The 15624-nt window shown below is 21.9% G+C and overlaps 4 protein-coding genes across 4 annotated transcripts; all 4 read left to right on the forward strand. All coding sequences in view use genetic code 6, as the record gives it.

Moving 5' to 3' along the window:
• Window positions 1–3290: 3290 nt before the first annotated feature.
• TTHERM_00289410 (leishmanolysin family protein) lies at window positions 3291–4989 on the forward strand (the record flags this gene model as incomplete). Its single annotated transcript, XM_001018658.2, has 4 exons — window positions 3291–4090; window positions 4145–4228; window positions 4289–4651; window positions 4707–4989. The coding sequence occupies 4 exons, from the start codon at window positions 3291–3293 to the stop codon at window positions 4987–4989; spliced, it is 1530 nt and encodes a 509-aa protein (XP_001018658.2).
• A 1336-nt stretch (window positions 4990–6325) lies between these two features.
• TTHERM_00289430 (leishmanolysin family protein) lies at window positions 6326–8125 on the forward strand (the record flags this gene model as incomplete). The annotated part of the gene is made up of 4 exons (XM_001018659.2): window positions 6326–7125; window positions 7174–7257; window positions 7422–7784; window positions 7843–8125. The coding sequence occupies 4 exons, from the start codon at window positions 6326–6328 to the stop codon at window positions 8123–8125; spliced, it is 1530 nt and encodes a 509-aa protein (XP_001018659.2).
• A 2310-nt stretch (window positions 8126–10435) lies between these two features.
• TTHERM_00289440 (transmembrane protein, putative) lies at window positions 10436–12169 on the forward strand (the record flags this gene model as incomplete). Its single annotated transcript, XM_001018660.1, has 1 exon — window positions 10436–12169. The coding sequence occupies one exon, from the start codon at window positions 10436–10438 to the stop codon at window positions 12167–12169; it is 1734 nt and encodes a 577-aa protein (XP_001018660.1).
• Window positions 12170–12834: 665 nt separating this feature from the next.
• TTHERM_00289450 (transmembrane protein, putative) lies at window positions 12835–15167 on the forward strand (the record flags this gene model as incomplete). The annotated part of the gene is made up of 3 exons (XM_001018661.2): window positions 12835–14703; window positions 14830–15086; window positions 15146–15167. 3 exons carry the CDS (start codon window positions 12835–12837, stop codon window positions 15165–15167), a joined length of 2148 nt encoding a protein of 715 aa, XP_001018661.2.
• Window positions 15168–15624: the final 457 nt, after the last annotated feature.

Here is a 15624-nt window from a genome sequence, read left to right on the forward strand (position 1 = left end):
AAAATAGAAACAAAGGCAAAATAAAATTAAATATTCATTATTCATTTTTTTCTTTCATATTTATAGAAATAATTTTAAAATAAATTTTTACATTATAATTTATTTATTTATTATTTTCCACTAAAAGTTGTTTAAAATGTGAATAGAAAAATATTATTCCTAATATATTGAAAAATTTCATAAAAATGATAAGCCACTACAGATTATAAAAGCTGCTTAAAAATTTTATTCTTAAGATTTTTAAAAGTTAAAAATATGGAAATTATATCTAAAGATTTATTTTTAAATATAGTTTATGATTATTATTAAATAATTATTAATTATTTCCCAAAATGAAAAATGTTTTAACTTTAATTAAACTTATCTCAAATTATAAAGTTAACATTTTCATTTTTTATGTTTAAAAGATTTTTCATATTGTTTTTTTAATGGTTAAGAAAATGAAATTCAATTTTATTCTTTTATTTTAAGGTAAATGTTTGTTTTTTAAAATTTTTGAATGTAATAAAATTTAATTTTTATTAAAATATAATTAAATTAGATTTTTGTTTTCTTCAAAAACTAGATTTTAAATAAAAATAGTAAAAATGATATATTTTGTGGTATTTTAAGATTTGTTTTCTGATTATAATTTGAATTATAGATTTAATGTTTTTATTTAGCTTAACTTTTTCTCAAATCTTAAATAAAAAATAGACAGACAGTCGAATTTTAATAAATTACATTAATATTAAGTAAAATTTACAGTCATTTAGATGTAAATACTAATTAATTATCACGAATTCATCGACTCTTTCACTTTTTCATAAAATTTATTTTACGTCAAAACTGTAAGAGTTTAGCACAGAACTTTAAGAAACAAGTGTAAAAAATATTAAAAATGTTTTTATTCCTAAATTTAATTTTTCAAAAAAATAAAATTTAATATCAAAATAGTATAAATAATCATAAAATTACTTAATATTTTAATTTTTCTAAGAAATAAAATTTAATTTTCTGTAAAACTTTTTATTTTCTTAATAAAAACTGATAGATTAATAATTAAATTATTAAATTTAGATTGATTACAAATACAAATCAAATAGTATATAGCCTGCAAATAGTTTCTAATTTATTATATTCTCCTTGTATAAATATGTAAACTACAATCATTTTTACTTTTTGTCTTAAAGTATCTGTCTAAAAAAAAAATATAAAAAATCTGATGGTTATTTATTAAGTCAAAACGCATTGAATTCGAAAGTATTATTTTTTAATTATTGTAACAATATTTTGACAATAGGTGGTTACTTTTTAATAAATTTAACTTTTTGATAGATTCACAAGTAATTAAAATGAACACATTTTTGGATTTTTTCCAGATATTTTGTCTAAACATAAATAATTAAAAGCATACATTTTTTAAATTATTTTACTAGTTAAATTCTATTTTTAAAAGACTAAATGTAGAAAATAAGTTATTATTTAATATATATTTTGATCAACAAGTGAAATTTATTGATATCTTAGTTTTTATCATATTTTTAACCTAATTTGTTTTTAGAAACAATTTTCATGTAATTTGACTGATTAACATAAGTTAGGTAAGATTTTATTTTAAAGATACTTTTCTAAATTAATCTATCCACAAGATTTTTGTGTTCGTTCCCTTAATTGCTTATCGTGTTATCTTATTTCGATTAAAAATACAATTTTTATATAAAGCACTTGAATCTATCGAATACATGATTTGTTGTAAGTAAATTAAAAAGATAAATTAAAAAAATGCCATTTACAAGTTTAGAAAAGAAAATGAAAAAAATTGTTAAAGATTTCAAAAAAAATAAGATGAAATAAAAATTAAGGTAATGAGTGTGTTTTTAATGAATATTCTCTTAAAGTTAAGATCATTTTTATATTTGATTTTGATATTATTGGTAGAAAATTAATCAAAATCATTAATTAATTAATAATTAATTTATTTGGTGGTTTTAGACATATCAGAATTTTAAAGTATTTCCAAATCTAATTTTAAGGATTTAGTTTAAAGAAAACTATTAATAAAACTCCTCTTAAATCGAACAAATACTTTAGGATTAAATGGCTGGAGAAACATGTTTAAGGTTAGATAAATTAGAAATAGTTATGGATGAAAAAACCAAATTTAAATGAATATTTTTTATTATACAATTCTATTTATTTTATTAATTAAACAAGAATAAACAATTTTGCTGAAATTTTTTGAGCTTTGTTTGTAATCTCAATTTTCTTTACAATTTTTTAATACAAAATTGCTAAATAAAAACTTTTTTGAATAAAACCATCTTAATTACATCAAAAAACGAATAATAAAGAATAAAATAATATTTTTTAAAACAAATCCTTTTTTTGTATTTTTGTTTACACTTTTTATTCATAAAAGCTTATTAGTATTTTTGATGCAAATTTCTAGTGGAAACAATCAATCAATCATTCATGAGTAATTATATTAGTTAGAAGTGATTATGGAATTTAAGCTAAAAAAATCATACAACATCTGTTTTTAATAACCAATAAAAATAGATTAATTAATTTAGTTAATTGTAAATCTTACACCATCGTTTGTAAAACTTTCCAAATTATTGTTGTGTTTTTGATATTGGTTAAAAATTGCTTGTTATAAATAAATGTCATTTCTATTAGGATTTTAAATATTATAATTAAGAATTCTATTAGAAATACACATATAAAAGAAATCTTATAAACATTTGCTTATATTTAGGGTGATATAATGCAATTCACAAATTATATGAATAGGAGGTGGATAAGATTGAATTTATTAAATAATTTTATAAAATATCTTAATGTATTGCACTTGTAAGTGCTAAACAATTACCATAAAAAAAATACTTCAGGAAATTAAATTTTTATTTTAATTACCCAAAAATAATTTATGTATTCTGCTTATGGTCAAAAATATTGTTTATTCGTTTAGAAAGATATTGAATAATTGTGATTAATATTGAAATGTTACAAATATTCATCAATGTGCTTTAGAAATTAAATAGATTAATTCCAATCAATTTGTTAATCAAGTTCTAATTTTCTATTTCTAAAAGCAATTTTTGCCACATAAAATTCTATGTTATTATTTAATTAAAAAATATCTTAGAAATAATCAGTACCTAAAGTTCGGATTTTTATCTTTTAAAATTCTAAATGTTTAATGAAAATATGATTAAACTTTGGCTATAAATACTCCTCAACTATTTTACTAAATTTACATAAAATAATAAATAAATTAAATAAATCAAAAAAGCATAAAAAAAAACATGAATCGCACTTTAATTGCTTTACTCTGCCTCACTGCAGTTTTTGCTACTAGAATCCTTTAACACGAATGTGTCCACGATGATATTGCTGAAACTTTCAAATACGATGTTTAAGACTTAAATTTAGATGACGATGCTAACAGAAGATTACAAGGCACTGCTCCTAGAAACATTAAAATCACTTACGATATGAGTTTCTTTAACAACCTCAATATGACTGACCCTGTTAATGTTGCATTCAAGTAAAATTCTGAAAAGGCTCTTAAGGTTGCTCTTCAATACTTCAGTGATTTACTCACTATTGTTCCTAAGCCTGCTGGTGCTATGAAATGGAATTTAGGTCCTACCTGTGGATTGGTCACTGTTCCTGATGCTGATAAAACTACTGATAAAGATAGTGATCTCCACTTATATATCTCCTACACAGATGAACCTACTAAAACTTTCCTTGCCTATGCTGGCTGGTGCAGATTCTTGAGAGTTTTAGGTCCTTCTCATGGTACAGTTAATTTCAATCTTGGTTTACTTAGAAACTACTAATTCTCTAACCCTATCGTTTTCAATGACTTAGTACAAATAGTCACTCACGAAATCACTCACGTCCTCGGTTTTTCTGGAAACGATGTTTAATATTGGGTCAATTCTGCTAAATAGCCTCATGTTAACCCTACTTCAGTTTAGCTCATCAGAGGTTTGAATTCTACTGTCCTCCAAACTCCTAATGTTTAAGCTTATGCTAGATAATACTATGGCTGCCCAAATCTTGCTGGTATGCTCTTTGAAAATCAAGGAGGTGCTGGGTAAAAATATTTTACAAAAAAATCAATTTTTAATTTAAAAATAATAATAAATAGTTCTGCTGGATCTCACTGGGAAACAACAGTTATTAACAATGAATACATGAACGCTGCTATTTCTCTTACTCAAGGTTTCTTCTCGTAACTACTTTTGTTTTTATTTTTGTTCATTTCTTAATTTTCATTTTAATTCTAAAATAGAAAATTCACTACCTCATTGTTAAGAGATACTGGTTTCTACTCATCAGTTAATGCTGCTCTTGAAGAACCAACTTTCTATGGAAAAGATGCTGGTTGCACTTTCGTCACTGGAGCTTGTGACACAAATAAGAGAGAATACTGCTCTGCAGGAACCTAAAAGTGTGATTATTACTATTATGCTGTTAGTGCCTGTAACCCAACTACTTTTAGTGATGTTGGATGCAACAATTAATAAGCCTACAGCAATGCTAAATGCTATGAACCTAATGGAAATTTCTAAAATAATCCTACTTATATTCAAAAGCTTGGTGTTGGCTTTGGTTAATCATCTAGATGCTTCATTAGTAGTTTATCAGATCCCACGTAAATTATATAATTTTTATATAAAATTAATAAAATTTTTACTCTTTATAAATAGTGTCTCAATCAATGAATAAGGTCTTTGCTACAACTACACTTGCAACTCTGCTAACCAAGTTATTATTTAAGTTGGAAGCAACTAAGTTACCTGCTCTTAAAACAATTAAGTTGTTACCATTCCTAACTGGCGTGGTTCTCTTAAGTGCCCTGAAAAGCTTGACTAATTCTGCAATTACAAGAAGGTATGTCCTAACTTCTGTTCTTCTAACGGTTACTGTGATAACGGTGTCTGTAAATGTATTTCAGGTTTCAAGGGAGCTGACTGCAGTCAAACTGCTTGATACACTAAAATTTAAAATATAATAATATGATTTAAAATTATGTTTTTTTATAGTATATATATTTCTAATATTTTTAATTTTAATATACTTTTCAAAATTCACTTCTGCTTACAAATAATTAATTTCAAATACTGTAAATCATATATTTTCTCTATATGAATATTATTTTGCTTATTTTATAATAATCTATTTTATCGCTATTAATATTTCTAAGATTTTTAGGAGGGGGCTTGCTTTAATTAATGAGAATATGCAGTATTTATGAAGCATAAATAAATTCAATATTATGTAAAAAATATTTAAATAAAGGATGTTAAATCTTAATAATTTTCAAAAATTACAACGTATTTAGAAATAAATTTGTTAATAATACTATCATTTTTATATAATAATATACTTAAATTAACATAAAAACAATAAATAAACAATAAATTCTTTTTCTAAATAATTTTTATATCATTTACTTATAAATACTAACTTTAAAAATAAATCTTTTATAAAATTTTAAAATATAATCAATATTCCATAAATTAAAATAAATAGCATTTAATTTGATATGCATTAATTAAGAGTAACAAAGATTTTAATAAAAAATAAAGGTCCCACTGGGATTCGAACCCAGGTCAAGGGATTTAAAGTCCCCAGTACTAACCACTATACTATGGAACCGGAACACGATATTTATGATTAAATCTAAATTTTAATCATCCTTTTAAGAAAATTAAAAATAAATAATTTTTTAATATATATTCAGATATAATTTTTTTAAAATTTGATATTAATATATATCTTAAAATCAATTTAATCTAAAACTGCTTATCTTTCTTGATTTAATAATGCAGAAAATAATTTTAGGATAAAAAATCAAATATTGTACTATCATTAGACTGTATTTTTTCCTGCTATTGACTATAATACAAAAATTAATCTTTTATTAAGTTAAAAATTTTATGATAGGTATTTATTTATTTTATTTAATTTCATGTTTTACAAAATTTGAAAGTATAAAATTAAAAAACTAATTTAAAATAATAAAACAAGAAGATAACAAACATATTTTTTTTATATTACAATTTTTTAAATTTTAATAAAATAAAGTATCTTAGAAAATATCAGAATGTTTTTAGATGAAACAAATTTAATCAAATGTAATATTTATGATAATTTAATATAAAATAATCTATGACAGAAAATATCAGTATTAGCTAAAACATAAAAATAAAAACAAATATATTTAATAATAATATCTATTTTTTTGTTTAAAAACTGTACGCTTTTTGCTTAAAATATAAAAAAATATAAATCAATAACAATAATAACAGATTGAAATTAAAAAATGAATTATTTTTTCTTTGCTTTATTGTGTCTCTCTGCAGTCTTAGCTGCTGAAAATTTGAAACATGAATGTGTGCATGATGATGTTTCTGCTTCATTTAGATACGACGTTTAAGAGCTGAACTTTGATGATGCTAACAGAAGAATGTAAAATGTTGCTCCTAGAAATATGAAGATTACATACGATATGACTTATTTCAACTCTCTTAATTTAACTGATCCTATAAATGTTCAATTCAAAAATAAATGTGAGTAAGCTTTGAAAATCGCTCTTTAATATTTCACTGATCTCATCACTATTGTTCCTAAGCCTCCTGGGTCAATGAAATGGAATTTAGGTCCTACCTGCGGACTAGTTAATATCACTGATGCTGATAGAAATAATGAAAGAGATAGCGACCTTCATCTATATGTATCTTATAGTGATGAAATTGCCAAACCATACCTTGCATATGCAGGTTGGTGCAAGTTTTTGAAGGTTTTAGGTCCTACTCATGGAACTGTAAACTTTAATTTAGGAAAGCTAAGAAGCTATGACTTTAATAACACTATTGTATTTAATGAGTTGATTTAAATTGTGACTCATGAAATTACTCATGTCCTCGGTTTTTCAGGTAACGACGTGTAATACTGGGTGGATTCTACCACTAAAAAGCCTCATGTTAATCCTATATCAGTTTAATTAATTAGAGGTTTTAATTCTACTGTTCTTTAAACTCCTAATGTTTAAGCTTATGCAAGACAATATTATGGTTGCCCTTCTCTTGCTGGAATGCTCCTTGAAAACTAGGGTACTGCTGGGTAAAACAAACTTTTAATTATAAATAATTAAATATACTTATATAAAAGGTCAGCTGGTTCTCACTGGGAAACTACTGTCATAAAAAATGAATACATGAATGCTGCTGTCTCAAACACTTAAGGTTTCTTCAGGTAAAAAAAAATATTGACTTGCTTATTATTTTTATGTTCCTTAATAATTTACTTAGCTAATCAATTATAAAATAAAAATCTCTCTTTAAATTTTAGATTCTAAAATTATTTTAAAAATCTAAAATCAAATCAGATTAAACAATTCTTCTTTTAACAAAAAAAAGCAAATTCACTACTTCTCTGTTGAAAGATACTGGCTTTTATGCATCAATTAACTCTACTATGGAAGAATAAGTTTTTTATGGCAAAGATGCTGGGTGTTCATTCATAAATGGAACATGTGACTAATTAAAAAGAGAGTTTTGTAAAGCTGGAGCCTAATAGTGTGATTACTATCACTTCAGTTCTGGAATTTGTAATCCATCATCTTTCAGTGATGCAGGATGTGATAATATCTAAGCGTTTAGTAACTCCAGATGCTATGATCCTAGTGGAAACTACTAAAATAATCCTACATTTTTAGAGAAGCTTGGTGTTGGATTTGGTTCAAATTCTAGGTGCTTTATGAGCAGTTTATCTGATATTAGGTAAATATTTTTACTTTTTTGGTTTGATAAATAGAATATTTTAATTTTTACTATAAAGTGGTACAGTGAAAGAATAAGGTTTATGTTATAACTACACATGCAATAATGCTAATCAAGTTATAATATAAGTTGGTAATAATACTGTAACATGCTCTCAAAACAATCAAATTGTTACATCTCCTAAAATGAATGGTTCCCTTAAGTGCCCAGAAAAGCTAGATTAATTCTGCAACTACAAAAAAGTATGTCCCAATTTCTGTTCATCTAATGGGTATTGTGTTAATGGTATTTGCAAATGCATTGCTGGTTTTAAAGGTGTCGACTGCAGCAAAACCATTTGAGTTTAATAATAAATATTATTATAAAATATCTTATTTGCTAAAATTCATAAAATTATTTGTAGTATTTTTATTATATTAATATTATTTAATTATATTTACTAAAATTTATTAAATTTTAATCTTTTTCAATTTACTTCAATATAATCTGTAAAAATGAATAAATATTGTATCGAATATAATTAAAGCAATTCAATAAATAAATTTAATTTAATTATATTTCTTTAAGCTAAATTTATTTAAATAATAAACATATTGTTTAAAAATTTTTAAAGATTCGATGAAAGAAATTTGAATTATTTTGTATGCTTGATTTACTAAATAATTTTTACTTTGTTGAAGATTAAATTTTATTCAACAAAACAAAAAGATTTTCATAAAACAAAATAGTGTTAAAATTAGAAAGAGATAATTAATTTATAGTAAGGTTAAAACATTTATTATTTAAATGAATTAAAATATATTTGATGATATGAAAGAAATTTGAATTATTTAGTTTGCTTAAATTACTAAGTAAGTATTATTTAATTGAATATTAAATTTAATTAAGTAAAATAAAAAATTTTTATAAAACAAAAATAGTACTCAAAATTAAAAAGAAATAATTAATTTATTATTTATTTTAAAAAACATATTTTATAAATGTATTAAATATATTATATTGGAAACTTTTGATGATCCTAAAACATTCAAAGTAACTTAATTGGTAATTTTAGAAAAAAATATCATTTAAAAGTTATGATAAACATTAAAATATTACATAAATAATTTATAGTCTTGTAGGGTTTTTATAGTTTTAATATTATTAAATACTTATTAAATTATTATCAATTTACATTACTTCTTAATAAAATTATCATAAAGATTTTATTAATTTGATAGAGTAAAAGAAAACAAGTTAATTTTGATTAATTCTGTTGCAGTTTAAATTTTAATTAAGTATTACTAATATGAATCAAAAAACCATCACAAGTTTTGTGCATGATACTGTAAATACTAAAATAATAAATAATTATAAATAGAAATGTTTTGAATAAAAAGTAGAAAAATTTTATTTTCTTAAAAAAATAATATTTATGAGTAAACATTTTTTCTATTTTGTATTCTTTATTTAAGGTATTTACACAGACAAAATGATAAATGAATATTAATATTATGAAATATGAATTTTTCTATTTACAATAAACATAAGCATTTTTATTTTTAATCAGTACAGATTGATAAATTCTGAAGCTGATTAAATTTAAAGTTTATATTACCAACAAAATTAAAAAGTAAAAATTTTAATAAATTGAAAAATAAAATAAATTAATAAAAAATACTTTAGTTATATAAAATTAACCTTAAATAGATTATTTTTGAATAAAAGATTGATAAATTAATATATTTAAACATTATAAATTACTAATTGTTAAAGACTAAAGGAGTGTAAAGCGAGTCAGAATTTATTTGAGATATTTAACAAACAAAAAACTAGATTCATACAATAAAAAAAAGTGTATTTAATTTAATTTTTACTATTTTGTATTACCTATTAAACTAAAATTAAAAAAAATGATATTAAAATAATTTTTCTAAATGGCTTTAGTATGTATTTCTTTAATAAACTCTGTGAAACTAAAATAAATTATTTGGTAACTAAATTTTGATTCATTACATGATAATAACTCTATTTTAGAAAATATAAATTTTTAAAAACATTTATAAATATTGTGGAAAACTATTTTGAAAAATAAATTAAAATTTATTTGATATAAAAAGAAATGACCAATTATTTCTATATTTGTAAATTCTATGACGAAACAAGAATAAAATATTAATTTTGCAATTTGATAGTAAAAAAAGAGGAGAATATTAACAATTTTAACTTTAGAAATTTATTACAAATAAGTACTAAATGCTTTCACAATTCAATTGTAGAATATCATAAAAATATAAAGCTAAGATATAATTTATGGGTTTATTTATTTCAAATCAATAAAGCGCGGTTGATTATAAAATAAAAATCTTAATAGTAAGATAAGTAACTAGATGAGAAATAAAAGATTTGTAATTTTTAAATAAAAAAATTTTAATTCCAACAATGAGGAAAATTTTATTGGTAATCTATTTATTTATAATTTAAAATTTTAGGAAATTATTATTAATATTCTAATTTATATGTAAATTGAAACTCGCTAAAATAAACAAATTTGTAAATATTATAAACAGGATAATTTTAATTAGGAGGATATATGAATTTCAGGTTAAATTGAGATGAAATCTGGATTGAATATTATGAATTAATAAATTAATTAGTTAAAAAAATAAGATATGAGTTAATAATAAAAAATAGATATAGAATTAGGTAAAAACACTGAAGATCAATTATATCTTTCTAGTAATATGAGTAAGGATATAAATAATTTAGAGACTAGCGCAAATTAACTTTAGATTGGCAATGAAACAATTTAAATAGAAGAAGAATAAGAAATTGAAAACTAATGCTTATCTATGACATATTACTATCTTTATCCTTTGGTTTTGGTTTTCCAAATTTTTGTAGCCATTTTGATATTTTTGTTGAATCTGATTTAGATGTTGTTAGGATGTAAAAAGCAATAAATTTTATTGGTAATTTGGCTGATTATATCGAGCACTGCTCTCATTTATGTAGCTGTTAATTACTTTTTTTTGTTGGATGAGTAGTCTCACATTTAGTACTTTTACCAAGAGTTTTTGACTTTTTTATTTGCAATTATAATTGTTTAGCAGCATATTATATTAGTCACAGTCAAAATAAATAAAAATCTTCTTCAAAATAGCATTTTAGACAAATTCAACACCACTTTAAATACTTTCTACTTTAATGAGGAATAAGAAATAGATGATAGATCATTTTCACTTGATTACAATTTTAGATTATCAAATATTTAACTGCAAATAGAATAAGATCCTTAGTATTCAAAAACGGCTTTGTTTTTTTCTACTTTTACTTTTGATGAAAAACCATCTAAACTGAATCTAAATATTAAGCAGTTTTACTAAAAATTTGATGAATATATCTCTCCTAGCTTCAAAAATTATTTACTTTTGTCTCTTATAATAACAATAAAGTTTGTTTTTATCTATTTATACATATAGAAGAATACTCCAGTTTTAAGTGAAAAAGATTATATAGATTTTGCTGTTGTTGCAATTGGATATTACTATGTGATATTTATGATGAATAAAAATCTAGGCAATAAAGATCTTAAAAGAAAGATTAAATAAATGCGTGTCTTCAATAATTTAATTTCATTTGAAGAAATTAATTCTCAAAATTTTAATTAGAAACTTGACATAACATGCTTAGTCAGCATTAAGACTTGGGATAATGCAAGAAGGTACATTTTATCATATAAAAATGATTATTTGCTCGAGCTAGAGTTATCATATATCTGGCTTATTTTATCTTATATTTTTGATATAGTAGGATGTATATCTTATTATTTTGATATCAATTGGATTATACCAGAAAATTCAGATCTTCTAAATCCTGTTCTTATAATTGCAAATAGCTTCAATTTTATCTTTTTTACAATATTTCTCCTATTTAGAATTTACTAAGGTTCTAAGTATAATCAGACTTTCGAAGAACTTGATCAAAGTGTTTCAAAAATTTTAGATGTCTATACTGATTTACATTTGATGCACTAAGAATTCTTTAAGTAAAAAAAAGAGAAGGGCAAACTAGTTGATGATAAATTCAGTGTTTATGGGTTAATTATAAAAAGGATTAAATAATTGAGCAAATATTACATCAAAAATCAAATACCATTCTAGAATAAAGTTTATTCTATAACTTAAAAAGAGGATTTGAGAAGAAAGATGGTTAGTGATTTAAGAAAAGGATTCAAAAAATTAAAATAATCTATTTAATAAGATAAAGAAAGCTACACTTATAGCTTTTTGAATTTGTTATAAGTAGATATCTAAAGCTTTTTACTTCCACTCACAGTAGCTTTAGTAACAACATTACCAACTATTGTTCCTAAATTCATTGAGTTTTATAAAAAGAAGTAATGAATGAATAAATTGATTTTTATCATGCAAAAATAGTATTTATATTTTATATCTTATTTAAATAAAACGATATTTTTTTTTAATTTTCGCAAAAAATGTATAGAAATTATTCATGAAAAGTAAATAAAAAAAATGAATTTTTGAATTAAAGTGTAACATTTAAAATTTAAACTTGCATGAATATAAAAAAGTTTTATACAAAATAATTTTGAAAAAATAAATTCATTTTTTTAATTTATTTAAAATATTATTAAAAAAATGATTGAGATATTTTAAAAAATGTTATTTTTCAATTTTAAAAATATTATTGAATTAAATTCTTGATATTTTGTTGGTTGATTATAGTTAACTAGGTTATATTTAAGCAATTTAGGAAAAAGAAAAATTTAAAACATCATAAAATAAAAAAAATTGAAAATAAGTTATAATAAATCATAAAGCTTTTACCAATACTGTTCATTGTTGGCATTATGAAAGACTAGCTAGCATGCATTAAGTATGAGAAAATTAAAAATTATTTAATTTAAAAAAATAAACATAAATGGGTAAATTATTATTATGATTCTTAGATTCTTGATGTTATAAATTAAAATTTTATAGATTTAATCTTTTAAAACAAAAAACAAGAGTTGTTATTTCTATTAATTTTTTTATTAGAATTCAGATAAATGAAAAAATATTATAGATTATTAGCTTTGACTAGCGTTCTGATTTTAATATTGGTGACATCCGCTTTTATAAACATCTAATTTACTACCTACTATTTAAAAAATTATATTTCGGATATTACAAACCACCTATTTGAGGTTTAAATCAAGCACATTTCTATTTTTACAGCAATAATCTGCGATTAGATTAGCTAAGAAGCATAAAAAATTCCTACTTATACCAATCTGTTAAACAGTTTTGTTGGAAAAGTTCTTAATGATATTACAAATATTCAACATAATTACAGAAACTCATTAGTAAATTATTATTTGCTCCAAAAAAATGAAGAAGATCCTAGCTTTTCTTTTATGATATCAAAAAACTCTGGATTAGTTAATAATTGGTAGAGTGACTAGTTCTACTATATAAATGATCTAGATTAAGAATATTAGTCTTATATATTAAAGCTTTCTTTATATAATATTTTACAAAGACCTATCCAATATATGAATAATTAATTTTAAAATGAAAGAAGCATTCTTTATGATAACATCTTTTATGTTACACAGAAATATGAACTCATTTTAAATAGTAGAAATAACACTATTTTTGATTGTTTTTTATCTGATTAGTGCAGTATTAATGGATTTAGTTCAAATAATCTAATATGCCAAAGTTGGTTTTAAAACGCCATTAATTAAACATAAAATATTTTTTTTTCACCTAAACTATTAAAAAATGAAAGTAATATCTAAATAGCATAGTTACAATGCAGATAACTTTAGTACCCTAATAATTAAAGTTAAAATAAGCTGACTGTCTTTTGTATATAGTCAATCATATCTAAACTTAATAATTACTTCATTAACTTAGGAAATATGATAGATAGAACATATTTAATTGAGTCTTTAAATTAAACAATAATTTACCAATCAAATTCTAACCTTACAATAAATAACCTTGAAAATTTATACTAAAATTAATTTTAATATTAAGATGTTATGTCAGAAACTCAATATTTAAGCACCTAAGTTTAAAATTTTCTTTCAAATATAACATATTTTTATTAAAATAATCCAATCTATATACAGCATGGAGTAATTTAGAACTAGTAATAAATAAGATATAAAAGTAATAATACTAAATATGTTATTATATTATCTCCAACAATAATTTAATAATAATCTTTTCTATAAAGTTAGAAAAAAAATAGTTCATAATTGAACTATAATTATTTAAAAATACCTTACTTAGTAATTAATGTTTTATAAGAAGGTTCTTTTAATGGATGGAAATAGAATTAAAATTCTACTTTAGATACTATATTTATAATTATGACAGTGGGAATGATATTATTCTGGATTTTTACATCATTGTTGGTTAATTTTTATTTATTTAGGCATTTCTATTTAATAGATGAATAAGTAGGACACTTGACTCATATTTTGAATTAGATGGCAGCTTAGAAATTTAATTATGATATTGCTTATAATAGCACAAAAAAAATATTGATTTGTTTTGAGACTAAATTACTACTCTAAACATTTTAAGATATTTATTAAATATTATTGTATACTTCTGAAAACTTTTTTGACAGCAATGATACAGAAACACTTATCAAACTAAGTAAAAATTTAAAGTTTTTTTAAGGTTTTGGTAATAAACATGCTGAAGGAATTACTTTTAATAATATTGGAGCCTTATTAATGGGAAAAGGACACATTTTTGAGGCTTTAGAGTATTTTACATCTTCAATTATTTGCGCTAAATATGAGATTTAGCAATTTTGTTAAGAGAATCCTATTTCATTAACTACCTTTTTGATTTCTGAATTTGGATATCAAAGCAACATAGAAGAATTAATCTTTGAATAAAATTAAAGATATTCAGTAATTTATTTGATTTTTATTAACATTTTAAAATTTTTAAATATTATTTATTCTCTTTATTTGTTTTATATCTAAAAAATAAAAAGGTAATTTCATTTTTATAAATTTAAAAAATATTTTTTTTAGATAAAACTTCAAAAAGAAAAATCAAGAAGCAGCACATCTAAGTAAAGTTTCTCGTAAAAAACAGCTTTTTCATCTGTTAAACAATAAAAATAATAAATAACTACATCGCAATAAATGCATGTGGACTAATATTTATAAGAATAAGCAAGGTAGTTTAATTAGTTTTTGAAAAATAAAAATTTAAAGATCTTTAATAATAATGAAAATGAAATTAAAGATTAATTTTAAGAATAAAGGTTTTTTCTTTTGTAAAGTTTGTATTCTAGAAATAGAAATTTACTTGTGTGCTTATTATATGCTAATTAAATTTATAAAGACTTCTTCAAGTTTTGGGATGAAATAAATGAAATATTAAATTTAATGACAAAAATATCAGAATAGCTCCCTTAAAGAGATTTTTTACTTTATGAAATAAGTATTGTTAGATACAGAGCTAGCTTTGAGTTGAATGGAGTAAATGAATTAAGTAATATTGAAAAATTAATAGAGAATATAACTATCAATAATATAAAATAAAAAGAATAAATATTATTGAATAGCTATAAAAATAGTCAAATGCAATAATAATAGTCAGAAATAACCAACGAGATTAAACTATATTAAGAGAGTTCAAGTAGTTTTTTAATCAAAAATAGTCAAGGTTTAAAATTAAATGAATTTAGTTCTATCAAAAGGAGTTAAATTAACTACACAGAAAAATAGAAAATGTATTAATTTCAAAAAAGCCAAAGTGCTAAAAATGAATCATAATTATAATTCAATTAAAGCAGTAGAGTGTTCAAGTTTATCCTAAAA

Source organism: Tetrahymena thermophila (assembly GCF_000189635.1).
Source record: "Tetrahymena thermophila SB210 genomic scaffold scf_8254594, whole genome shotgun sequence".
In the NCBI taxonomy this organism is placed as follows: Eukaryota; Ciliophora; class Oligohymenophorea; order Hymenostomatida; family Tetrahymenidae; genus Tetrahymena; species Tetrahymena thermophila.